Source organism: Sciurus vulgaris (genome assembly GCF_902686455.1).
Source record: "Sciurus vulgaris genome assembly, chromosome: 19".
Lineage (NCBI taxonomy): Eukaryota > Metazoa > Chordata > Mammalia > Rodentia > Sciuridae > Sciurus > Sciurus vulgaris.
Window position 1 is genome coordinate 5,991,274 of NC_136480.1, and position 27,049 is coordinate 6,018,322.

At 51.7% G+C, this 27,049-nt stretch overlaps 1 protein-coding gene across 1 annotated transcript; it reads right to left on the reverse strand.

Moving 5' to 3' along the window:
- Window positions 1-1,139: 1,139 nt before the first annotated feature.
- MRPS25 (mitochondrial ribosomal protein S25) lies at window positions 1,140-27,049 on the reverse strand. Its single transcript, XM_079122558.1, has 4 exons — window positions 26,793-27,049; window positions 22,607-22,713; window positions 1,839-1,926; window positions 1,140-1,465 (listed from the first exon to the last, which is right to left on the reverse strand). Exons 1-4 carry the CDS (start codon window positions 26,924-26,926, stop codon window positions 1,273-1,275), a joined length of 522 nt encoding a protein of 173 aa, XP_078978684.1. The 5' UTR covers window positions 26,927-27,049; the 3' UTR covers window positions 1,140-1,272.

The window sequence follows — 27,049 nt, forward strand, 5'->3', positions numbered from 1 at the left end:
TGTCTCCCCTTCCCCACCTCTGTGCCCAAGGTGGGAGCCGGGGGCTCCACGTACCCCAGGGCAGCCCCCAGTGTGGGCGAGGCCGGTGTGTCCAGGATTCACCAGGGGCCCGTGCTTATTGTCATCTGGCCTCTTTCACAGGTAAGGACCCTCAGGCCCCCGTCACACGCACAGCTCAATCAATCACCTGGCGGCGCCGCCAGCCTCTATCTCCCCATGACACAGCGGCCGAGCCCCATGTGACCAGTGAGTGTCGAGGACAGGCCCTCGCCACCAGTCTCCAGCCTGCTGTGGATTTTAAATTTGTCCTTTGTCACTACTCAGCAGAACACAAGTTTTAAAAAATGATGTTCAGTGACCCTCAGCGACCCTCACCCGCTGCCCGTGAACCGCCCAGGTCCCAGGAAGGGTGCCACGTGTCCACTGCCCGGGAGTGAGCCCCAGCCCAAGCCCAGGCCTCCTGTCGCCTCTCCCTGTAAAGAGGGGTGACTGCTCTGCTTCAGGCGACCTGCTGGGCACAGCCTCTGGGCCACGCTGCTCCTCCTGTGAGGCTGTGTCACCAGCTGGAGACCCAAAGGAACAGCCGCCTTCACCCTGAGCCCACCACGAGCGAGGTGGAGGCCAGGCGGCCTTCAGTGACACCTCCCTACCACCCTCCGGCTGAGCCAGCCTGGGGCAAAATCGCCACCAACCAGACCTTGGACATCAAGCGCCAGGGAGCCCACGGTTCCCTCACTAAGCTCGGCACGTCCAGCAGGTCCCCGAGCCACAGGGCAGCTCCCACTTCTGCATGGGCGCTGCCTCCCAGCCACGCAGGACGGACCCCAGGGAGCTTGGGGACCAGCCAGATCCAGGTCAGGGAAGGGAGCTGCCAGGGTCACTGTGGGCTGCCTCACCAGCAGGGGCCACGTACCTAGGTGACACTGGCCGGCAAGGGCCTTAGCATAAGATGGTGAGCATGGCCAGGGCCGCTCTGGATTTCTGAGAAGTCCCCAAAACAGGCTGAGCACAGCCGCCACCGCCTTCTGGGTAGGTCAACAGAAGGCCCAACCCGTGGCGCAGTGTGCAACAGGCCCCGTCCCTGCCCAGAGCCACTCTGCCACACACACCTTCCTTGCCTGCAGCACAGAGGCACGATGTTGCCGGACCTGCCAAGACTTTTATTGACCGGGGGACAGGGACATCCATGCAGCAGTCTCAGTCCAAAGGCAACCTCTGAGCAGAGTCCTGAGGTCGCACCCCATCGCCACTGCGTGGCCGGCGTGCTGGGCCTCAGTCCTTGGTGCTGGCCCTCAGGGCAGCTCTGTACTTGCCCGTCATCTCCTTGGGCAGGGGCACCAGGCCCGGGCAGGGCACCTGCCCCTCCACCTGGCACATGCACTCCCGCAGGCAGTATTTCCGGGGCCCGAAGTTCGCTGGGTGTGACAGCTGCTGCTTCTCCTGCGCCTCTCGGTTGAGCGTTTCCCTGCAGGAGCACAGGGAGGGGATGTGGCCCCGGGCTAGCCATGCCACTGCTGTCCCCACCCCAGAGCAGCACATCCTGGGGTCAGCCTCCCTCCAGCCCAAGGTGGCCCACGGTGCAGGGCCAGGGGCCCGGGAAGGCCTCTGGTCTCAAGCCTCGGCCAGCCCTGTCCACTTCCATCAGCGAGTGGGGTGCTTGGTGCCCCTGGAGCCAGATGCCTGCTGGCTCCAGCTGCATCCGGGGCCCATCCCCACCCAGGGCAGGGAAGGCCCTTGTCCTCCTCGCCTGGGCGGCTCGGGGAGTGGCCGTGGCTGGGGCAGGCAGGCACGGGCTGAGAAGTCCCTTCCACTCCCTCCGCTGGGCCTCGGCGACTCACTCATTCTTCCCCAGGATCTTCCTCACGTGCTCCATGATCTCCTTATTGCTCTTGGTCTCCACGTCCACCAGGACCTGCTCCCCCGAATCTGGAAGAGAGGTCCAGGAGGGAGGCTGAGCGCACACCGCGCCCCCAACAGGCTGTGCCACGGGATCTGCCGCAGGCAGCAGCGCCATGCCGGGGACACGTTGCCTGCCCGTCTGCATGCACTGTGGACGCAGCAGGCTCCAGGTAGGTAGCGGGCAGCCCCCGGAGGACTTGGTGCTGTGTGGGGCTCCATGCAACAGCACTCGCCTGGAATGGTGAGGCCCCAGCGCCACCCCAGCACCCCCCCCCCCCACACACACACGTAAATGTGCATAAGTACTGGGACAACCCCGGGGTTCTGCCTTTTCTTGTGTGTGTGCTGAGGCAGTTCTCAAACTGATCCGTGGGTCCAGTGCAATCCCTTCCACACTCCAAGCAAGGATTTTTGCACAAATGAAAAAGCTGAGCCAAAAATTCACATGAAAACACAAAGCACTCAAGGTAGCCACGATTCTGAAAAAGAAAATGGGGACCGTCCACTTTTCAAGTTCACATATACTGGAATTGCTGCAGCAGAACAGTGAGAGCAGGCTCGCTAGCATGGAACCATCCAGAAGTTGCCACACGGTTATGGGCAACTGGGCTGCAGCTGAGGTCAGCCGCCTGGCGTGTCTGACACACTGCTGGTCACCTGGCTGACCATACGCAAATAAAGCAACTTAGGTCTCCGATCCTTCCTGACACACGCCTAGCTAAACCTGCAGGGCCGAGATGGCTGAGTGGCAGAGTGTGCGGGTCTAGCATGCGCCATCCCCAGCGCCGAGGGAAGGAGGAGAACCTGGAAGAGAACACAGGAGACCACAGTCCTGCCCAGGCAAAGTCTTAGCCGTGACATGACCTGTTTAAAAAAAATACGGAACCAGCCTAGGTATCCACCAACAAATGCATGGATTTAAAAAGCTGTACAAACATACAACAGTTTTGTCCCCCCTCCCCGGGTGCTGGGGATCGAACCCAGGGCCTTGTGCTTACAAAGCAAGCACTCTACCCACTGAGCTATCTCCCCGGCCCCTATACGTAAGACTATTATGTTAAGCAAAATAGGCCAAACCCAGAAGGTCAAGGGCCGGTGTTTTCTCATGTATGTGGAAGCTGGAGGGAAAAGAGGGCGGGGGTGGAGCTCATGAAAATTAAAGGGAGATCAGCTGGGGGGCGGTGCACACGCCTGTGATCCCAGAGATTCAAGAGGCTGAGGCAGGAGGATGGCAAGTTCAAGGCCAGCCTGGGCAGCTTAGCGGGGCCCTAAGCAACTAATTCAGTGAGACTGTCTAAATAAAATTTTTAAGAAGGGTTGGGGTTGTGGCTCAGTGGTTAAGCACCCGGGTTCAATCCCTGGCATCAAAAATAAATAAATAAATAAAGGAAGATCAGTAGAGGAAAGGAAGGCAGCGGGGGTGGGGGGCTGGGGAGGGCTGCTGGCCAAATTGTATTGTGATATCGTGTGTGTGTGTGTGTGTGAATATGTAACAACTCCACTGTGTACAATTAGAACACACCGATAAAGACAGAAATAAAACTAAAACATTGAACTAAAATTCAAAACTTACACATTTCAAAAGTCATCATAAGCCACAAACTTGGAGAAAATGCTTATAATACATAAAGCTGGAAAGGAACTTGTGTCCAAAATGCGAAGGAACTGTCAACTCAAGACACTCCAACTTCAAAACTGGGCAAACAGTTTGAATAAACATTTAATACAAAGAGGCTAATACATGCATGAAAAAATTTTCAGTCAGTCACTAGGAAAATGCTAATTGATACAATGAGGGATCAGTCACCAAGTAAAGGGGACCACACAGCCTAGGAGGGCGCACATAGTGACTCCCACGTCAGCTGGGCAGACAGCCAAGAAAGGACAAGCAGGTAAGTGTCTCCTTCACCAACCACAAGGGCAGGGCGTACCTGGGAACCTTTAGGGTCTAGAAACAAGAACGGGAAATAAAGCACGTGAGCCGAGCAAGGCTGGAAGTCGGCGCAGTCAGACCACAATCCCTCGGCCGTCACTTAGAGCATCAGACGACGAACACGCAACACAGAGCATGCTGTTACAATGTCCTCAGACACCAAAAAAGCCTTTGGGGGACATATTCAAACCACACCACAGCTGCCCAACATGGTGGCTCATCTATAATCCAGCAGCTGGGGAGGCCAAGGCAGGAGGAGTGCAAGTTCGAGACCAGCCTCCACAAGTTGAGAGGTTGGGGATGTGGCTCGGTGGTAGAATGACCCTCAATCTCCAGTGCCACCAGAAAAAACAAGATCTGCGGTGTAATTCCAGTGTGATCCCAGCCAAACCACAGAAGCTGACAGGTTTAAAGTCGTATGGAAAGACGCAGGGGCACGAACCCGCCCCGCTCCCTCAGCGCGTTCACGCATCACTTCCATCTTGTGGTACTGGAGTTAAACTCGGGGCGCTCTGCCACTGAGCTACACCCCCGGCCCATTTTCATTTCTAGACCGGGTCTCGCCATCCTGCCCAGGTTGACCTTGAACTTGGGACTGCAGGCGCGTGCCGCGGGGCCCTTTGGAACACGACTCGACTGCGATATGTGTCATGAGCACGAGGAAGGACTTCAGAACTCACACCGGAGGGGCTTTGGTCGAACGTCCCATCCTAACCATCCTAAGGACTGGCCTCGGGGAGTTCGTACGGCCACAGTGCTGCCAGGTCTGCTGCCAGCACCCACCCCCAGGCAGAAGCCCCGTCCCTCCCGCTGCCCTGGGCGAGCTCTTTGCCTCCACGGATTTGCCCTTCTGGAAATTTCACTAAAGGAGGTCGCTCCACGTGGCGGCCTCTTACCTGGCTCTTCCCCCAGCTGCATGTGGTTAGGTGACATGGTGGCGCACGTGCCAGTTCCTCCTCGCCAAGTAACTGACCGAGTGGGCTGACCACTGGCTCTCCACTTGTGGTCTACTGAGGGACAAGGACGCGAGGAACTTCGGCAGAAGGGAGTCTTTGGACAACTGGCTGTCCCAACTCCAAAAACAAAAAACTCCAATTCCGACCTCACTCAACATACCCAAAACGTTAAAATCTGAAATGACGATCCTGCAAGGAGAAGCCCTGGGTGGCCAAGGGACAGGGGTTGCCCAGGCAGGGCTGGGAAGCGTCTCACACGAGGGAAACAAAGCGGGTCTGCTCGTCAACAGGTGCCACCAAGGGCCGGACCCTGCTCACCTCTCACCCAGACGCCCGACAGCAACAGCTTCCAGGAGGAAGCCTTCCTTGGGCCCCTGGCCTGGGAGGGCGCTCTGGGGTGGGCCGGCCGTGTGCGGGGGGGACAGCAGCAGAAAGCAGAGCTCCCGAGGGAGGGACCCTCTCCAGCGAGCTCCCCCTTGCGCAGTTCCCACGTCAGTCTGAGATCCAGTCATCTCTGACGTCTCTGGATGACACCGCACAGCCACGCTGACAGGCTACCTGGCAAAGGAACTATATACACAAAATTCTATATATATGAAATTCTGAAAGAAAAATTCTTTCCTTAAATGAAAAGATCGAAAAGAAAAAAAAAAGGGTATGGGGGATTGAAGTCATGGGCGCTGGGCCACGGAGCCACATCCCCAGCCCTCTTCTGTATTTTATTTAGAGACAGGGTCTCACTTTTGCTGAGGGTGGCTTTGAACTGGAGATCCTCCTGCCTCAGCCTCGAGCCAGTGGGATGACAGGCATGTGCCACCGCACTGGGCTCAAACATTCCTCACCAAAGAAATGTGAGGCTGAGCGAAGCGGCACATGCCTGTCCTCCCAGTGACTCAGGAGGCTGAGGCAGAAGGATCCCAAGTAGGAGGCCAGCCTCAGCAACTTAGCAAGGATCCGAGCCAACTCAGTAAGACCCAAATGAACGCGTCGGGGGTGTAGCTCAATAGCAGAGTGTCCTTGGGGTCAACCCCCAGTACCCAAAACAAGAAGGAAAAGAAAAAACCCACCCAGATGCACAAGGTGCGGTTGCATTGGCGGCTCGGTGACCCGGGTTCAAGCGGCGGGAGGCCGGCTCCTCCGCGAGGTGGTGGAGGGGTTTCACCCGAAGCCAGCTACGGGGAACAAGGATAAAGGACCGCAGTGCAGCCCAGCGGGTTGTGTGGCGGCAGCGGGAGGAGGGAGGACACACGAGTAGGACGAGTCCCCAGAGGATGAAAGCAGCCGCCTGGGCTGCTCCAGGGCCGCCCGCCCGCACTCCGCAGAGGGCAGGCCGCGGCGACCACGGAGCGGAGCCGAGCTGCCCTCGGCAACCGCGCGCTGGACGCGGGGAGCGGGGAAAGCGGCGCGGCCTGCCCTCCACCTATCGGCCTATCGACCCAGGGGCTGTGGCCAGAGCACCGGAGCACCTCGTTCCTCCAGGAGGGGAGGGACGCGCGGGCTGCGGGAGGCCACGCTGGCTGCCGCGGGGCTCGGCCTCTGCCTAAGGACCCGCTTGGCCGATGGCCCCGGCCGCAGACCTCAGCCGCCACTCCCGCCGGGAAGAGCGCAGCGGGCAGCGCGGGCAGCACAGGAGGGGCTCCCAGGCCGGGAAGGAGGGGGAAGGAGGGCCGAGGGGCGGGGACTCTTCCTGTTTGACTGCGTTTGTCCTCCTCCTGCTCTATGACCATCGCATTCTCTCTGCTCACTTCTGAAAACTAAACTCTCCCTATCGCTGTATTCTCCCCTGGGTACCAAGAATTAAACCCGGGAGGCTTAACCACTGGGACACACCCTGGCCCTTTTTGAGAAACGGTTTAAGTTGCTCAGGGCCTCACTAAGTTGCAATCCTCCTGCCTCAGCCTCCCAAGTCGCGGGATGACAGGCCTGTCCTGTCCCACCGTGCCTGGACAGTTTTACCATCTTTTGGAACTAAATGGTTTAGAGCTGGGCTTGGAGGAGCACACCTGTCATCTCAGCAACTCAGGACACTGAGGCAGGAGGATCTCATGTTGGAGGCCAGCCTCAGCACCTTAGCAAGGCCCTAGGCAACTTAGTGGGACCCTGTCTCAAAATAAAAAATAAAAGGACTGGGGATGAGGCTAAGTGGTTAAACAGCCCTGGGTTCAATCCTCCCCAGTAAAATAATAACAATAATAGGTTTGTGTAACTCCTGTCCCCACCATTCCCGCGGTGGGTGGCTCAGGTGACACTGTGGTTGGCTTTAAGGCCAGAGCTAACCTATGGCTACTCGGTGTTCCTGTTGCTGGCCCGGTCACTTCTGCTTTCTGGGGCCATTCACACTGCCTGGCATTTGGGCGACTGATACGCACCGTCTGTCGCTGTCCTGTTCCCTCCTGTCCTGTGAGGTCACTACGGTTCACAGGTGGAGTCTCCGCTGCCAAACCCAACTCAACCAAAGACAGCCACCTTGCTCCCCACACAAATTAACACAGAGAACAGACAAGACTCCGAACCGACAGGCAGGCCCCACGTGGAAGCCATCAGGGCGGCCCCCGGGTGGCACCTCTGGATGCCAGAGGCAGAAATAGCAAAGTAACAGCAAGGCTGCACCCACCACACCTACGCGACCTCCATCCAGGTCACTGTACGACAGTGAGCAACTGAAGAACATGCCCCAAAAACGAAGAGGCAGAGGAAGCCGCTTCAACTGACGCGCAAGACCGAGAGCTGGGAGAGCGTGGGAGCGGGCAGGTCCCCATCCTCAGCCCAAGGAGCCCACCGCAGTGCGGCCGGTGAACCCGGGGGAGTCCAAGCCAAGCGCAAGGCCTGGGGGTGACCCCATCAAACACCGACTCCCGGAGGGCAGCGGGGGGACCAGAGGGCTAGGACACCTCAGCGCGAGAAGCCCAAGGCGGCTGCGCGGCCCTGGACACACAGAAGGCGGCGAAGGGAAGGAACTCACAGGCCGCGACCAGAACGGAAGAACCCGCGCAGCTCGACGAGACCGAGCCCGAGAAGCACTGGGCACGGGAACACGGGATGCGCGGCCCACCCGCATGGCAAACAGACGGACACCCCAGGCAGGAGGCTCACCGACCCCAACAGCCCAGCCCCGGGAGAAGCTGGCCGCAATCAAAACACCTGGCGCAGAAAGCAAGGAGGAACAGTGAACGCCAGACGAGCCAAACGCAGGTCCCAGCCAGAGGCAAGCCAGGAAGGCTCACTGGTGATTTCTCCGCGCGTCTAAACCAAGGAGGGCCTGCACCGAGGACGCCCAACCCTAGGACAGCGCACCCGTCAGCCAAGGCCGCTGTCCCTGCACAGCTCGGTTTCAAATTCGAGGGGGAAACAAAAACATTCCACGACAAGAATCAAGTAGAAGAATTCACGAGCACCAAAGCGGCACTGCAAAGAATACTCCAAGATGCACTGCACACAGAGGAGCAGAAAGACAATTCCCGAAGCCCACAAACAGGAAGTTCAACAGGAGAACCATCCACTAACTGAGGATCGAGACCGGACAAAACAGCAAAAACCCAAAATGGCAGGAAACCACACCACAGCCGTACGAATGCGGAACATTAATGGCTTCAACGCCCCAATTAAGACACGGATTAGCACAATGGGTCAAAACCAAAATCCAACTGGACGCTGTTTATGACAAGTCCCACCTTCTAGGCAAAGGTACCCACAGGCTGAAGGTAAAAGGAGGGCAGAAGGTATTCCAGGCAGACAGCCCAAGAAAACAAGCAGGAACAGCTATTCTCAAACCTGACAGAGTAGCCATCCAGCAAAAATTAATCAGAATAGACAAAAGGACATTACATCCTAGCGTGGACAGAATCCAACAAGAAGATATAACCATGATAAACATTTATGTATGTCAACAGATGTCAACACGCCCAATTACATGGAAAAAATACTCCATGACATTAAATTTCACGTAGACCCCAACACAGTAATACTGGGGGATTTCAAAACACCCTTATCACCAACAGACAAGTCATTAAAAAAAAATCAAAGATATCTCCCACCTAAACACTGTAGATCAAATGGACCTAAAGGACATCTACAGAATATTCTACCCTAGAACAGCTGAATTCACCTTCTCAACTGGGCATGAAACTTTTCCCAAAATAAATCAAATTCAAGGCCACAGGGCAAACCTTAGCAAAATAAATAAAAATAAACTGATACAATCCCATTATTATCAGATCATAATGGAATGAAACTAGAAACCAACACCAAGAAAAATAACAAACCATGTAAATTCACGGAGATTGAAAAATATGAGCCATCATCTGGATCAAAGTAGTAAAAAATGAAAACAAATCAAGATATTCTTAGAAACAAATGAGAACTAAGTCAACATATCACACTATGCAAGCAGTTTAAGAGGCAGATTTATAGCATCAAGAGTGTACATTATTAAATTAGTGAGATCCCAAATAAATAAGTTTATGCCACCTCAAGGTCTTAGAAAAAAGAACAAACCCTCAAACCAGTAGAAGACAAAATAATTAAGATCAGAGCTGAGATCAATGAAATTGAGAAGAAAACAACACACAGAATCAATGTAATGAAGAGATGGTTCCCTGTAAAGAAAGAAAATTGACAAACCCTTGGTCGAACTAACCAAAAAAGAGTGAGAAGGAAATCTATAGGATCAGAGATGAAAAGGAAGGTATCACCACAGACCTCGCTGAAATCCACAGTATTATCAGATCCTATTCTGAAAATTTATACTCCAAAAAATTGGAAAATCTGGAAAAAAATGGACAAATTTTTCCTGCCAAAATTGAACCAGGAAGATACAGAAATCCTAAACAGACTGGTATCTACTGAAACAGCAATTAAAAGCTTTCCAAAAAAGAAAAGTACTGGACCTGAGGGATTCTCTGCGGAGTTCTACCAGACCTTTACAGAAGAACTAAGAGCAATTTTCCTCAAACTATCTATGAAACTGAAACAGAAACACTGCTAAATACTTTTTATAAAGCTACTATAACCCTGACACCCAAAACAAAGATATATCAAGGGAAAAAGAGCTGTCGACCAACATCCCTGATGAAATAGATGCAAGAATCCTAAATAAAACATCAGCAAACACATTAAAAAACACATCGAGAATATGATACCACATTCAAGCGGGTTCCATCCAGGGATGCAAGGTTGCTTCAACAACATGCAAATAATAAATGTGATTCATCATTTAAAAGAACAAGAAATCACATGACCATGTCAACAGAGGCAGAAATAAAAATAGAGGCCTTTGATAAAACCCAACAGCCATTCATGCTAAAAATGCAGGAGAAGCTGGGGATGGAAGGGACTTACCTCAACAGTGTAAAGACCATTTGTGACAAACCCAAAGTCGGCATTATACTAAGTGGAGAAAAGCGAGAAGCCTTTTCACTAAGTTCAGGAACAAGACAGGCTGTCCACTCTCGCCACTCCAATTCAATACAGAAAAGGAAATCAGAGATCAAATCGGAAAAGAACTCAAATACCTGTTTGCTGAAGACACAATCCTATGTCTAGAAGATCCAAAAACCCCACCAGCAGGCTTCTAGAACTTACTCTTTGCAAAGCAGCAGGATACGAGTCCATCGCCCACAAACCCAGAGCTTCCCTATCCTCCGACGGCGGTCCACTCAGGAAGAATGAGGAAAGCGGCCCACTCACGGTGACCCCGGACAAGCAAGCAGGCGACCTGGGGGATCATCTGGCCAAGGCGGTCAGCGGCTCGCGATGAAAACCGCGGAGCCCTGGAGGAGGTGGAGGAGCACCTTCGCAATGGACGGCCAGGCGCGCTGGCCTGGTGGCTCCAAGGCGTGAGCCAAGAGCAGGAGGCCGCTTTTCAGCGAGGTGGGCGACAGAGCGGGAACTGGGGGCATTTACTTGATCAATACTGGACACTCAGAGCAGATCGGGGACGCAGGAGAGCTTATGTGGTAAAATGAGGGTCCAGGCCCCGGGCCGCGGCTGTGGCAGCGGCTGGAGGCAGAGATCGGCCCTCTGAGCGCAGCCGAGCAGAAAAGGGGCGGAGGGAACCCCGTCCTCGAGACCAGGGTGTGCTGGGGCACGGCGTTCAGCGAGCGGCGCGGCCGGCAGGAAGCCAGCCCTCCCGCGGAGGCGTGGACCCGGCGGCAGGGGCGGCCCGCGGGGTCGCGGGCACGGCAGACCCGCGAGGCCCGGCGGTGTGCGCAGGGCCGGCTCTCCGGGTCCAGCCCAGCCGCGCAGCACCGGCCGCGGGGAGGACGCTCTGCACGGGGCGCTCGCGAGGGTGGGGCGGGGCAGCCGACGGAGACCAGGCGTCCTGGGGTCTGGGGTCTGGGGTCTGGGCCGGCGAGCCCCTCCACCTCGCAGCCGAACCCCAGGGGGACCAGCCCCGGGGCGCGGGTCTGCAGAGCACCGGGCACCAGCTGCGGGCCGGCCGCCCCAGCCCGCACCCCGAGGGCGGCCACGCGCGACCTGCTGAGGGAGGCGAGAAACTTCTGGCTCCAAGGGAAGCAACTGGTCCGCTCCTGGTTTTTGTTTTTTTTCTTTCTCCCCCTCGTCTTCGCTTTTTCTTTTTCTCTCACATTTCTGCCATTTCTGGAAGCAACTGTTCACGCTCTAGTTTACTGAGGTCTGGGATGTCCGAACACTACAGCACAGTGAGGTCGTATCCTTTATTTTTACTTTTTTCTTCCTATTTTTATTTTTTGATTTTCACCTTATGTTTTCCTCTCACTTCTGTTTCCCTGGATTCTATTTTCTGCAGCTACCAGCCAACCTCCATGAATGCCTTTCGCCCTTTGTGTGATTCTTCACGTCTCTCCTCTCCTCCTCCCTCATCTTACGCCACTTCTGTCCTCTGTCCACCACTTGAAATCATCCACAATATGAACAGTTTGCAAAAGGCTCACAACTGGACATACTTCTGTCTATTGCGACAACACAGGAGACTGTAGTAGGAGCGACTTGATTTAAGGCTGTGCACTGTTGGCATCGGTTGCTGTTGCTATGTGCCTCCCCCTAAAGGCGAGGTACTGCAAACCCTCAGGGAGGCCAGCAGTGCACAGGGCAGAAACCGTACTGCCCCGGATCCACGCTGCTAGATGGGAAGACAAACGTGGAAAAGCAAGGGAACAAAGCACCCCAAACCAAGATGCTCCAGTAATAACATCCACTGGCACCACAGCAGAATGTCAGGGAGGCTGTTCAGAATGTACACAGTCAGACTTATCCGTGATGTAAAGGATGGTGTAAGGAGTGAAATCACAGGTAAATTTCAGGAAGTGAAAGATCATGTCAATAGAGAGATTCTGAAAAGAAATCAAGCAGAAATCCTCAAAATGAAGGCATCAACCAAATTAAAAATGCAGTGGAAAGTATCAACAGCAGACTACACCACCTGGAAGACAGAACCTCAGACAATGAAAACAAAACACGTAATCTTGAAAATGAACTTGACCATGCAGAGAAGACAGCAAGAAAACATGAAAAGAACTTCAAAAAAATTATAGGATAACATGAAAAGACCGAATTTAACATTTATTGGTGTAGATGAAGGTGTGGGGATACAAACCAAAGGAATTCACAACCTTTTCAATGACATAATATCAGACAATTTCCCAAATCTAAAGAATGAAATGGAAACTCAACTACAAGAGGTTTACAGGACCCCAAATGTGCAAAATTACAGCAGACCCACACCAAGGCACATTATAATGACAATGACTGACATACAGAATAAGGATAGAATTTTAAAGGCTGTGAGAGGGAAAAAATCAAATTACATTTAGGGGGAAACTAATTCAGATCTCAGTCGATTTTCAACCCAGACCCTCAATGGCAGGAGGTCCTGGAAAAACATCAAGCTCTGAAAGAAAATGGATGCCAATCAAGAATTTTATAACCAGCAAAATTAAGCTTCAGACTTGAAAAGAAATAAAAACCTTCCATAATAAACAAGTTATAAGAATTCACAACTAGAAAGACTGCACTACAGAACATTCTTAGCAAAATATTCCATGAGGAGGAAATGGGGGAAAAAAAAAACAATGAAAACCAGCAAAGGGATGAACTACACTAAAGGAAAGGTCAATCAAAGGAGGAACTAAGTCAAGTTAAAAACCAATAATTAGTGGGCTGGGGAGATAGCTCAGCTGGTAGAGTGCTTGCCTTGTAAGCACAAGGCCCTGGGTTTGATCCCCAGCACCACAAAAAAGAAAAAAAAAAAATTAACCACAATGACCAGGAATACAAATACTATCTCAATAACCCTGAATGTTAACGGCCTAAACTCATCAGTCAAAAGACACAGACTGGCAGATTGAATTTTAAAAAAAGACTCAGCAATATACTGTCTTTAAGAGACTCGCCTCTTAGGGAAAGACATGCAAGGTGAAAGCAGAGGAAAAAACATCACTCACGTGGACTCAGTAAAACAGCAGGGGTTTCCATCCTCATATCAGACAACGTGGACTTCAAGCCCGGCAGTCAGAAGGGATAAAGGACATTTCATACGCTTAAGGAATCACACATCAACAAGACTTAACAACTGTGAATATATATGGCCCAAACAATGGAGCATCAATGTACATCAAACAAGCCCTTCTCAATTTCAAGAATCAAACAGCCCATAACACAATACTGGGTGACGGTAACACACCTCTGTCACCACTGGACAGATCTTCCAAACAAAAACTAAAAAAACTATAGAATTAAATAATACAATCAATGATTTAGACTTAACAGTTTTCATCCGTCAATAAGCAATACACTTGCTTCTCAGCAGCCCATGGATCCTACTCTAAAACAGACCATACGTTATGTCACAAAGCAACTCTCAGCAAATCCCCCCAAAATAGAAATACTACCCTGCATTCTATCAGATCAAAATGGAATGAAACTAGAAATCAATAAAAAAATTAAAAATAGAAGCTGTTCCAACACCTTAGATGGTGACTAAATAAATCTGTGATGAAAAGGAAATTTCATGACAGACACTACAGAAAATTAGAAACTTTTTTGAAAATTTATACTCAAAATTAAAAAATCTCAAAGACATTGACAAATTTCTAGAGACATATGATCTACCCAAACTGAAGCAGGAGGACATACCAACCAAGAAAAGTCTAGGACTAGAGATTCTCATGCGAGTTCTACAAGACCTTCAATAAAGAAGAATTAACACCAAACCTCATCAAATTATTTCATGAAATAGAAAAGGAGGGAACCCCTCCAAACTCATTCTATGAGGGTAGTATCACCCTGATACCAAAATCAGACAAAGACATCAAGGAAAGAAAACTTTAGACCAATGTAATGTCCCTGATGAACACAGACACAAAACTGTCAATAAAATTCTGGCAAACTGCATACAAAAATACATTTAAAAGAGTGCACCATGTCAAGTGGGGTTCATCCCGGAGGTGCAAGATTCCTTCAACATACAGAAATCAAATATGATACATCACATCAATAGACTTAGAGACAAGAAACAAAAGCCATCTATGCTAAGCCCAAGCCCACATCATTCTAAATGGAGAAAAACTGAAAGCATCCCCTCTAAGAAATGGAATGAGACAGGGACGCCCTCTTTCATTACAACATCGTCCTTGACACTCTAGCGAGATCGGACAGATAAGAGAAATTAAAAGGATACGAATAGGAAAAGAACTCTTAACTACCACTATTGGCTGATGACATGATTTTATATTTAGAAGACCCCAAAAAAAAATTGCTGGAAAACTTATAGAACTAATAAATGAATTCAGTAAAGTATCAGGATATAAAAATCAGTACCCATAAATCAAATATGTTCCTATGTATCAATGATGAATCCTCTCCAAGAGAAATTAGGAAAACTACCCCATTCACAATAGAAAAACTAAAACCCTTGAGAATCAGCCTAACAAAAGAGGTGAAAGACCTCTACAATGAAAACTACAGAACACTAAAGAAAGAAATTAAAGACCTTAGAAGATGGAAAGCTCTCCCGTGCTCTTGGATATGAAGAATTAATATTGTCAGATGGCCAAAAGTGTTATACAGATTTAATACAATTCCTATTAAAATCCCTATGACATTCTTCATGGAAACAGAAAAAGCAATCATGAAATGCATTTGGAAAAATAAACCCAGAATAGCCAAGGCAATCCTTAGCAAGAGTGAAGCAGGCGGCATCACAATACCAGACCTTAAACTACACTGCAGAGCTACAGTAGCAAAAACGGCATGGTACTGGCATCAAAATAGACAGGTTGACCAATGGTACAGAATAGCAGACAGAGACAAACCCACATAAATATGGTTCTCTCATATTGGACAAAGGTGCCAAAAATATACAATGGAAGAAGGATAGACTCTTCAACAAATGCTGCCGGGAAAACTGGAAATCCATATGCAGCAGAATGAAACTAAACCCCTATCTCTTACCCTGCACAAAACTCAACTAAAGTGAATCAAAGACTTAGGCACTAGACCACAGACTCTGTGCCTAACAGAAGAAAAAGTAGGCCTGAATCTTAACCATGTCAGCTTAGGAACTGACTTCCTTAACGAGACTCCTAATGCACAAGGAATAAAATTAAAAATCAATAAATGAGATGGACTCAAACAAAAAAGCTTCTTCTCAGCAAAGGATCGATCAATAACATGAGAGAGCCCACAGAATGAGAGAAAATCTTTACCACCCACACCTCGGATAGCGTATTAATCTCCAAGATACATGAAGAACTTAAAAAACTTAAAGCCAGTGGGCTAGGGAGATAGCTCAGTCAGTAGAGTGCTTGCTTTGCAAGCACAAGGCCCTGGGTTCGATCCCCAGCACCACACACACACACACACACACACACACACAAACTTAAGGCCAAAAACAACAACCCAATCGGTAAATGGGCAAAGGAACCAAACACTTCGAAGAAGAAATACAATCAATCAACAAATATATGAAAAAATGTTCAACATCTCTAGCAATCAGAGAAATACAAATCAAAACAACTCTAGTATTTCATCTCACTCCGGTCAGAACTGCAATCATCAAGAATACAAGCAATAAGAGGTGTTGGCGAGGAGGTGGGGAAAAGGCACACTCATACAGGGCTGGTAGGGCTGCAGGTTGGTGCAGCCACTCTGGAAAGCAGTGTGGAGATTCCCCGGAAAACTTGGAAAGGAACCACCTTTTGACCCAGTTATCCCACTCCTCGGTTTATACCCAAAGGACTTAAAATCAGCAAACTACAGTGATGCAGCCACATCCATGTTTACAGCAGCGCAATTCACAACAGCTAAACTATACAACCAACCCGGAGCCCTTCAACAGATGAATGAAGAAAATGTGGCATATATTCACAGTGGGATATCACTCAGCCTTCAAGAAGAATGAAATTGTTTTGCTGGTAAATGGATGGGGCTGGAGAATATCATGCTAAGCAAAGTAAGCCAATGCCACAGAACCAAAGGTCAAAGGTCTTCTCTGATGTGCCAATGCTAATTCACGATACAGGACTGGGGGCAGGTGGGAAGAACAGAGGTAGTTTGGATTAGACAGAAGGGAATGGAGGGAGGGGAAGGGACATGGGGGCAGGAAGGATAGTGGAACGAATCAGACATTACTACCCGATGTGCCTCTATGACTACATGACTGGTGTAGCTCTACATCATGTACGACCAGAAGAATGAGAACTTACACTCCATTTATATGATGTGTCAAAATGCATTCTACCATCATGTATAATTAGGAAAAAAATAATAAATGTTAAGATAATGATCTTGAAAAAGAAATGGAAAATCATCTCATGTTCTTGGATAGGTAGAATATTGTAAAAATGGCCATACTACCAAAAGCAATATACAGATTTAATGCAATCCCAATCAAAATACCAATGACACTCGTTACAGAATTGGAAAAAACAATTCTTATATTCATTTGAAATAATGAGACCCAGAATAGCCAAAGCAATACTAAGCAAGAAGAGTGAAGCCAAGGCACCAAAATACCCGATCTGAAATCACACAACAGAGCCGCGGGAACAGAACAGCATGGTGTCCACCAGACTAGACGCGGAGACCAATGGAACAGAAGACACAGAAAACCCACAAGCACACAGCCTTCTGAGAGCTCCGAGAAGCGACACGCTCTTCAACAAACGGTGCTGGGAAAACTGGATCATGTGTAGATAAATGAGGTTAGACCTACGTGTTTTACTCAGCACAAAACTCAAACTGAAATGGATCAGACTTAGGAATCAGATCCAAAACCTTACAACTGCACAAGAAAACGGAGGGTCCCCACCGCATCACACGGTGCTGCCACAGGCTTCCTTAACGAGACCGCCAAGTGCAAGAAATAAACCAACAGTCAGTAAGCAGATGCCATCGAGCTGAAAAGCTTCTGCACAGCAAGGGAAACAAACTGTGAAGAGAGCCCAGAGTGGGCGAAAATCTTGGCCAGCTACTCCTTCCACAGGGGATTAATATGCAGAATATACAAAGAACTGAAAAAACTTTGCACCAAAAAACCAAATAACCCAACCAATAAATGGGCAAAAGAACTAAACAGATACCTCCCAATAGAAGAAACACAAAAGGCCAATAAATACACGGAAAAAAATGTCCGACACCTCTCAGGGAAACACAAACCCAGACTCCAGGAAGATGTCATCTCCCTCATGGAATGACAAGGACACACGCCTAACCCTGACCCTAACCCAAGTGCTGGCGAGGCTGTGGGAGAAGGGAGCACTCCACATGGGTATACACAGAACCACCCTGGAAAGCGGTCTGGAGACTCCTCGGGACACTAGGGATGGAACCGCCGTCTGACCCAGCTGACCCGCTCCTGGGTATTCTCCCAAAGATCTGAAATCGGCACACTACAGCGACACAGCCACATCATTGTTTATAGCAGCTCAATTCACCCTAGCTAAAGGACGGAACCAACGCAGACGCCCGTCAGTAGATGCGTGGAAAGAAACTGTGGTGTACAGACAGATACAGTGGAGTTGTACTCAGCCACGAAAAAGAATGGAATCATGGCATTTTCCGGTAAATGCCTAGAAATGGAGACGATCATGCTAAGTGAAATTAGCCACACCCAGACACTCAATGGTCCAAAGTTTTCTCTCATATGCAGAAGCTGGAGGAAAATAAAGGAGAGGAGGAGGGAGGGATAAGAACCCATCAAATACAAATTAACAGACGAGTGAAAGGCAGGCAGGGAGCATAGGAAAAAGTAGAGACAGGGAGGCTGGGAGGGAAAAGGGGGCTCATGAACTGAAATCGATCTCCATGCATATCTGAGTTTGCTGCAATGAACCTGGTGACTACGTATAACCAGAAAGATCTTAAAAAATAAATAAGAAAAACAAAAAATAAGAAACTTCAATGTGAGATACACCACTGGAATGTGTGTGTGTGTGTGTGTGTGTGTGTGTGTGTGTGTGTGTGTGTGTGTGTGCTGTTTTTTCCTTTTTACTAATGAGGACTGAACTCAGGACCTTGGACACACACTGTAGCACTGAGCAACATCCCTGGAATGGCTAAAATTTAAGTCTTAAGAATAATGAGCTGGGCATGGTGGTGCATGCCTGTAATCCCAGCGGATGTGGGGGCTGAGGCAGGAGGATGTTTTACTATATAAAAATGCCCATGTCCTAATCCCTCGAAACAACTAGGAATACATCGTCTCACACAGCTAACAGGACTCTGCCGGTGTGCAATGCTTTCTGTTGTTTCTGTGGTACAGGGGGTTGACCCAGGAGCTCTTTACCCATTTGCAGGGTCTCACCAAGTTGCTGAGGCTAGCCTCTAACTTGTGATCCTCTTACCTCAGCCTCCTAGTCCCAGGATTAAGATGTGAACCACAAGCAGATGTGCCATGGTTTTAATGACCCCCCAAAGGCCATGTGTTGGAAACTCAATTCCCAAATTTATATGTTGATGATAAGCAGAGGAAGGGCTTTGGAAGGTAGTTAGGGTCAGATGAGGTCACAGGGTGGGGCTTCCACCAAGGCCTCAGCAGCTTTAGAGAGGGAGAGAGACCTGAGCAGCGCACTTGCTCTCTCGTCCTGTGATGCCCTCTGCTGGTCAAGGTGCAGGAAAGGCCCTCACCACATGTGGCTGCTCCACCTTGGCATTCCCAGCCTCTGAAAGAAATAAGCCAAGTAGGGAACATTCCTCAAGCTTATCCAACAGCAGTCGCTGACACCATGGTCTAAGTAAGCCAAACAGTCTGGACAGAAACTGAGGTCATGGTAAAGACTCGCCATGGAATGAAGGTCTTTGCAGTTGCTGCAGCTGAGTCTGAGCTGAGGGGAGGCCTCAGTTCTGACATGCATCACAGAAGTGTGCAGGAGCTTGCCCTCCCCCAGTCCTTGGTCTCAGACCTGTTGCTGGGCAGAATTGCTTAGGCATGCTTGGTTTGTTTACACTACCTGGACCCTCGACCTATAGCTCACCTATAGGCTGACTCTGTTATGCTTTAACAAGCGTGTTAACCTGATTGGATAATGTGTCCATAAATGTCCTGTGCAACCCTAAATAAAATTAGATCCATGCCTTCAGAGCTCAATCTCCGATGCCTGGGTCAGCGCGCTGGGTAAGGCTAGGTAGGGTAGGCATCGTTCGTCCTCGCCCTCAGCAAACCCGTCTCTGAACATCTACATGGTGGCGCATGTCTGTAATCCCAGCGACTGGGGAGGCTGAGGTAGGAGGATCTCAAGTTCAAAGCCAGCCTCAACAACTTAGTGAGGCCCTACACAACTTAGTGAGACCTCTTCTCAAAATAAAAAGGGTTGGGGACGTGGCTCAATGAGCCCCTGGGTTTAATTCCTGGTACACTTTAGACAGAGCACTCATCTCCAAAGTTTATAAAGAACCTAAACTTTACACCCAAAATACAAAGAACCCAATCAATAAATGGGCTAAGGAACTGGGCAGACACTTCACAGAAGATATACAGGTGATCAACAAATACATGAAAAAGTGCTCAGCGTCCCTAGTAATTAGAGAAATGCACATTAAAACCACCCTAAGATGTCATCTAACCCCAATTAGAATGGCTATTATCAAGAACACAAGCAATAATAAGTCTTGGGGTGGATGTGGGGAAAAAGGCACACTCATACATTGCTGGTGGGGTTGCAAACTGGCACAGCCACTCTAGAAAGCAGTTGGAGATTCTTCAGAAAGCTTGGAATGGACCCACCATTTGACCCAGCTATCCCACTCCTCGGTTTATACCCAAAGGACTAAAATCAGCATACTACAGAGATACAGCCACATCAATGTTCAGAGCAGTTCCATTCACAATAGCCAGATTGTGGACCAACCTAGATGCTCTTCAATTGACGAATGGATGAAGAAACTGTGGTATATATACACAATGGAATATTACTCAGCCATAAATAAAATTATGGCATTCACTGGTAAATGGATGAAGTTGGAAAATATGATGCTAAGTGAAATAGGCCAAGCCCAAAAAACCAAAGGCTGAATGTTCTCTGATAAGTGCATGGCAATATATAAGGAGGGGAGGTGACGGGGGGAAGAGAAGAACGAAGGAACGTTGGATGGTGTAGAGGAAAATGGGGTGGGAGCAGGTGGAAGACAGAAAGATAGAATTAAACAGACAGCATTACCCTCTGTATGTATGATTACATGAATGGTGTGAATCTACATTGTGTACAACCACAGAAATAAAAAGTTGTACCCCATTTGTGTACAATGAGTCAAAATGCAGTCTGTAAAAATAAAAGATTTTAATAATAATTAAAAAAATTCACAACACTGTAAAAAAAAAAAAAAAAAAGAAAAGAAAAAAAAAAGAAAAACCCCCGGAACTGTAAGAATCAATTCCTTTTCTTTTCAGATCACTCAGCGTGTGGTGCTGGGTTGCAGCAGTACATATTCCACTGAGACCTGCTCAGCTTGCCCCTCAGGAGAGCCTCCTGCAAGCAGCCAGTCAGCTGGCAATCTCTGTCACCATACCTCTGGGGTCTGCTGCAGCTTGCTGACCCATGCTCTCTGGGACTTTCTGCCCAGCAGAGCTGGAACAGGCGGGGTCAGGGGCAGCCCTCTGTGCTGAGTCACCATCTGCAGCTCCTGCCTCCAGAACTCCTGTCCCACAGAGGTCGGGCCACTTCCCTCTCAGCCCTTTATCTTTCGAGGTCTCCTGTCCAGCGAATCTCACACTGCTGCTTAGCATCCTGCAGAAGCCCCAGAGCCTTCATCAGTAAGGGAATGGATAAATCAGGTGGTGTGTTCGGGTATCACTCAGCAGCGCAAATAAACAGAAGCCAGGAATGGAGGCGCAAGGAGGACCTCCAAGGCAGGAGGACCGCTGGAGCAAAGGAATGAGGCCGGACTGCGGGACACAGTGAGACTCTGTAAACAAAAGCCAGTCAACGAGCTGGGCCGACTCAGTGGTAGAGGCAAGCTCAGCACACGCGAGGCCGGTTCCACCGCAGCACCAAATGATCACCTGCTGATTCACAATGGCGAGGTCAAGTATCAAGAAGGCGATGCGTGAAAGAGGCCTCTCAAACCCCGGGAAGGCCGCCCTACCGGCCGCTGCAACTCCCAGGGCACAGCTAGGGGCTCCCACAGGTGGCGTGTGGCTGGCACAAGACCCCCAGCACAAGGGGGTGGCCTTGCTGGATGACCTGCCCCCACCCCTGCCCGGGGATTCTGCTTCCCCTCCACCCCCACACCATTCGGAATCAGACCAGGAGATCCCACGCATATGAGGCTGCAGACAAACTCATCTCTGGGGCTCGCCTCTGGGAGAGGGAGGATCAACACCAAGACGGCTCGAAACTTGGGCATCTTCACGGAGACGCTCGCGGACAGCGACCCCGATCCTGCTGCTGCGGCTCCGTAGTTCATTTTTTAAAACACAAAGGGGTGGGCTGCAGCCCGGAGGCAGGGCGCCCGCCCAGCGGCCCACCCCCAGCACCACAGGAAGCACACAGCTCCCGCGAGGGCTGCGGTCACGCTGCCTGCCCTGGCCCTGGCGAGTTGTGGCCCTGATGTTCTGGCCTGGCATCTCCTGGGGTCTGTTCTGCTGCTTCCTGCTTGGAGAGCCCCCAGGAGTGCTCTCACGTGGCTCCCTGGCTGGAGCCTGGACCCACGCTGCCCCCGGGGGGGCCCAGCCACCCAGCAGAGGCAGGAAAGAAAGGGCAGCTTGGTTGCCCCGCCTGCATGACCCTGGAGCCACCAGCCTGTGTAAGGTGGATGTCCTGGCTTCGCTGGAGAAGTAAAGGAAAGGAAAGCCACCTGCCCAGGTTCAGAAAGACGAGTGGCAACTTGGGCCAAGGCATCTGGTCCCTGATCTGCCAATGCTGGCCAACTTAACTGAACCGTCACCTGGCCCCTGGTCAGGTATGTACAGCACCCAGGACATGGGGCACAGTGGACACTCTCTGGGAGAGGGGCGCCAGGGCCCAAGAAGGAGAAGTGGTGGCCAAACCCGGCCTTGGCTTTGTCATTTTTATTGTTTTGCAGTCCTGGAGCCCAGGGCCCGGCACGGAGGCTGGGCACGAGCTCAGCGCAGCTGCGGCTCCAGCCCCTTTTGTTGTTTAAATAAGGAAAGGCAGGGAGAAGGGGGGCCCAGGCAGAGGGCGCGGCCTCTACCACAGTGCAACAGGACAACCTGGAGAGACCCGCCCTGAAGGGGAGACCACTGGAGGGGAGGCCGGGAGGGGAGCGTGTCCAGATCTGAGGCCACCCGGGGCCCTGGCAGGGGGATGAGAGGGGACGTGCTTTCTCAGCCCCTGACTGCGGCTGGGAGGAAGCCCCAGGGCACAGCCGGGGCCACGGCACTCACCCAGGTAGAAGCGCAGGAAGGGCGACGGGGTCATGTTCTTGAACAGCATGATCTGCACCCAGGGGTTCTTGTACTGGATCTGAGGTATGTTGAAAAACACGAATCTCCTGCAAAAAGGAGCAGCGAACCTGATCGCACAGAGGTCTGACCCCAAGATGCCTCGGATCCCCAGAGGCCCCCCACAGGACCCCGCCATGTGTCTCTGGACAGTGCCAGGGCTCCCCATCACGCACTCAGGGAGCAAAGTCGAAAGCCTCCCTGTGTCTCACTCTCTAAAACTGACCAGAGCAAAGACACAACAGGAGCAAACAACCCCAAGAGACCCGCCTCCATCTGGCATCCGCTCCCTGGGGTGCAGCGCGTCTAGGTCATGCCCCTACGTAGAAATAAATGGATCCCTTACGGTCCAGCTGTGGAGGACCTGTACGCTTAGTGTTCACAAGACGGATCACTGCATCAGAATCTGTGCCTGGCGGGGTTTACCCAACAAATGCAACATCTGCCAAACAAAACATAAAGCAAGGGGCCCGTTCCCTTGAGACGGTCGCGCACGTTGTTCAAAAAGCTGACAGGTGAAGGCCACTGCCAGGCAGGGCAGAGGAAGAGAAAGGGAAATGGCCCATCATCCTATGCCGTAGTACCTTCCCACTCAACTCATGGAAATTACAATGATTCTTTTTCATCTTAAACTGTTAATCTTTTTAATAGTTATAGAATAGAGGAAACATTTCATGAATATAAACTGGGCTGGGCATGTTGGCACATGCCTGTAATCCCAGTGGCCTGGGAGGCTGAGGCAGGAGGATCACAAGTTGGAGGCCAATTTCAACAACTCAGTAAGACCCTCCAGAAAGGGCTGGAGATGTGGCTCAGTGGTTAAGCACCCCTGGATTCAATGCCCTATACCAAAACAAAAACAACAGAAGAATATAAATTGGGGCAAGGTATGGTGCCACACGCAAGTTCAAGACAAGCCTGGGCAATTTAGTGAGACCCTGTCTCAGAATCAAAAGGATTGGGGGAGTAGGTCAGGAGTAGAGCACCCCGGATTCAATACTCAACACTGAAAAAAAATTTATATAGATCTGAATGTAAATTGCTTTGACTTCTTTGTCAATTTAAAACTAGTGAGACTTTAAAAGCTGATTTTTAAAAAAATCTTTATTTTATGTGTGCTGAGGATCGAACCCAGTGCCTCGTCCGTGTGGGGCGAGTGCTCTCCACTGAGCTCCAGCCCCAGCCCAGAAGCACAGATCTCGATGATTCCACCTCTGCTTTTACACTTCCATACCTGAGCTAGGGAAGTGTGAGGTCTACTGCGACAGCCCAGAGGCACCAGAGGCCTGAGTAAATCAACTACGGCAGGGCAGCGGGCGGCTCTGTGGCAGATTGCTGGGTCCCATCCCAGCAGCACAAGAGAAACAAGTAACACAGCCGCAGGCTGGATCCTTCCCAGTGCTGACCTTACCGCCTGCCACGCTGGCCTCGGGTGGGTGGGCTGATGGGAAGCGCTGGTGAGAGACGGGCACTTTCTTTCCCCTGGTGGGCAGCAGGTCCCCGGGCTTCCACTGTCATTTCCTCTGCCCCCAGCCTGGGGTCTTTGGCCATCACCACCTGCTAGCTGGCTGCTCTGTGCCTCCGTGATCATGCCAATGGCAAGGTCACACCCCCAGTTGAACCTCCTAAGATGTTCTCACAACTGACAGAACTGAGGACGCCTCCACCACTGGGGCAGAATTGCAGTTGAAATGCGACAATGGGCTACAGGAAATGTGAGAGGCTTTGCTAAAACGAAAAGGAAAAAAAATGAGTCCTAACGTTCTGTTTGGGACAGTCTACATGGTGCCCAGGAGGTCCTGCGAGCCTGTACTGAGCAGAGCTCTGGCCGACTCAGGCCGCGTGGGTACAGGGCGTGCGGGTGGGTGGGAGCAGCGATGAGAAGAGCCACATCAGCAGACGATGCCTACAGCTGAAAACCCAGGGAGGGCCTCTCGGGGTTCATCACTTACTTATACGCAGGTGAACTTGAAGAAAGAGTGGAGGGTGCAGGCTGGGACCAGCCCAGTGGGTAGAGGCCTGCCCCGCAAGCACAAGGCCCGGGTTCAAACACACACACACACACACACACACACACACACGAGTTGAAAGGTGCCAACTCCAGGGGCGGATGGAGGCCCTGCAGACCCTCACGCCCAGCTGAATGTGCCCTCCCGGGCTTACTGGGCCCCTGCTCCTCACACCCCACAGGGTGGTTCCCAACATTCACAGAACCTCGTGCAGATAAACCAGGACGAGACCCCAAACCGCTAGGATGAAAATGCAACAGGACAGGATCTTAAAAGGGTTTTTTTCTGCCCCACCCCCACCCCCCGGTGGTTCTTGTTGAAGCACAAGGGCAATGACTGAAATTCTGGTTGGCGCCTGCTGCACAGGCCTCATGCTCGGGGAGGCACCTCACGGCTGGGAGGTGGGCTCTGGCAACTAAGGAGACTGAGGTGATAAGTGAAGTGCCTGGGGTCACACCGCTGGGCCACTCGAGCCTGGCTGTCACTGCTCTGGGCCTCCACTGTCAGCCGATCAAACCCACCCAGCTCCCACATTCCCAGGCTGCTTCCTGAGGGCAGGACGTCTGGCAGAGGCGAGCATGGACTGAGGCCCCTAATAATCAGGAAGGCTGCTCCACCACCCTGAGGACACCCATGGCTTTGGCTAGCTTGAGGTCACAGCTGGCCACTGGCATCTGGAGTGGAGGAAGGTCTCGGGGCAACAGAAATGCTGAGGGACACGGAGGCAGCAGCACACACCTGTTATCCCAGCAACTCGGGAGGCTGAGGCAGGAGGATCGTGAATTCAAAACCAGCCTCAGCAACTTAGGGTGCCCCTGTCCCAAAATAAAAAATAAAAAGGGCTGGGGATGTGGCTCAGTGGTTAAGCCCCCTGGGTTCAATTCCTGGGACCTAAAAAAGGAAAAAAAAAAAAAAAAAAAAAAAAAAAGCCAAGGGCCCATGAAGGAGCAAAGACTGGCAGGCACATCAGGGCAGCTCAACCCAGGGGCACAAACCACAAAGGGCTCCAAATGGGATAGGAAGCCCGAGGATGCAAGCACCAGGCTGGCGAGAACCATGTCAAAAGCAGAGAGCAATAACATTTTGAGTTCTGGCATTTTAACAAAATGAAAACGCCCCACAGAGCCCACAATGCCAGGCAGGCCCCCCTGAGCCCGCCTCCACCTGCCTGGCCTCTGCTGGGACGGGTGGCATTGGTTTATGAAAGACCATCTGGGTGCCCGTTTGCCCCAAGACCAAGTCTTCCAGGACACCCTCATCCCACTGAGCCCAAACCAACAGGTCCGAGCCCTCGAGTTGGCCTGCACTGAGTGAGTGGCTAAGAGCACGTTTCCGGCTCTTCTGCTCAACCCTGCAGTCAAAGCCCTTCTCCTGGGCCCGCTCCACAGGAGCTGCCCGCTTGCTCGCATTCTGCGCCCTCCCGCACCTCAAGCCTCTGCAGGCCGGGGCCACTGCTGAATTTCCAACATTCCAGGGGTGCTCCACAGATTTCTCCCGAGTGCCTGAAGAGCACAGGCTCCGCCTCGGGTGCTCAGGGCTCATTTCGCGCCCTTCACTTGCCAGGGGCCACGCCCGAGTTCCCGCTCCGCTCCAGGTGGAAAGACCACGCGTGTCCCTCTGGTGGGGCCAGCTGCGTGAGTGCTCGTGTAACTGAGCGCTCCACCGCACGTGACGAGCGCCGCCACTCGCTCCGGCTACACACCTGCTCACCACGCCTCCCTCGGCAGCTGTGGGACCTCGGCCAGCCTCCGGGGGGCCTCCCCATCCCTCGGGTTTCCTGAGATCAGGCGAGATGGTGCCGGCGCGGCACTAACCAGGGCCGGCTAAAGGTCAACAGCGGCACCATCCTTCTCTGAAGCCCTTCGACGGCCCCGGGGTGCGGCGACCATCCCCGTTTGGGGCACCGAGCTGGAGCGACTCGCCCAAAGCCAGCAGGTGGAAGAGCCAGGACCCAGCCGGGTCGGTCGTTCCTGGGCTGGGCGTCTCCAAGACTCCAGGTCCGTGGCGGCCCCTCCCCAGTTCTCCAGCCGCACGGGGGTCAAGGGCCCGCCGCCCCTCTCCTGTCTGTGCCGGGCAGCGCGCGGGCACGAGGACCCGGTTCCGGTTTGCCGGACACTGACCTGGCGCCCTCGCCCAGCTCCCCGTGCGTGTTGTAGTTCACCGTCATGACCTTCACCGAGTCCTTGAACACCACGTTGCCCTGGCCCAGGTACTGCAGCGTGCGGCGGATGGGGAAGCGGCCCTTCATGGGCATGGCGGCGGTGGCAGGGCGGCCGCGAAGGGACGCGAGCCAGCAGCCGTCGGCCCGGGATCGCCTCCCGCCGCTTTCCTCCTCGCGGGTCTCCACGCCCGCAGGGAATCACGGGAGACGCCTCCC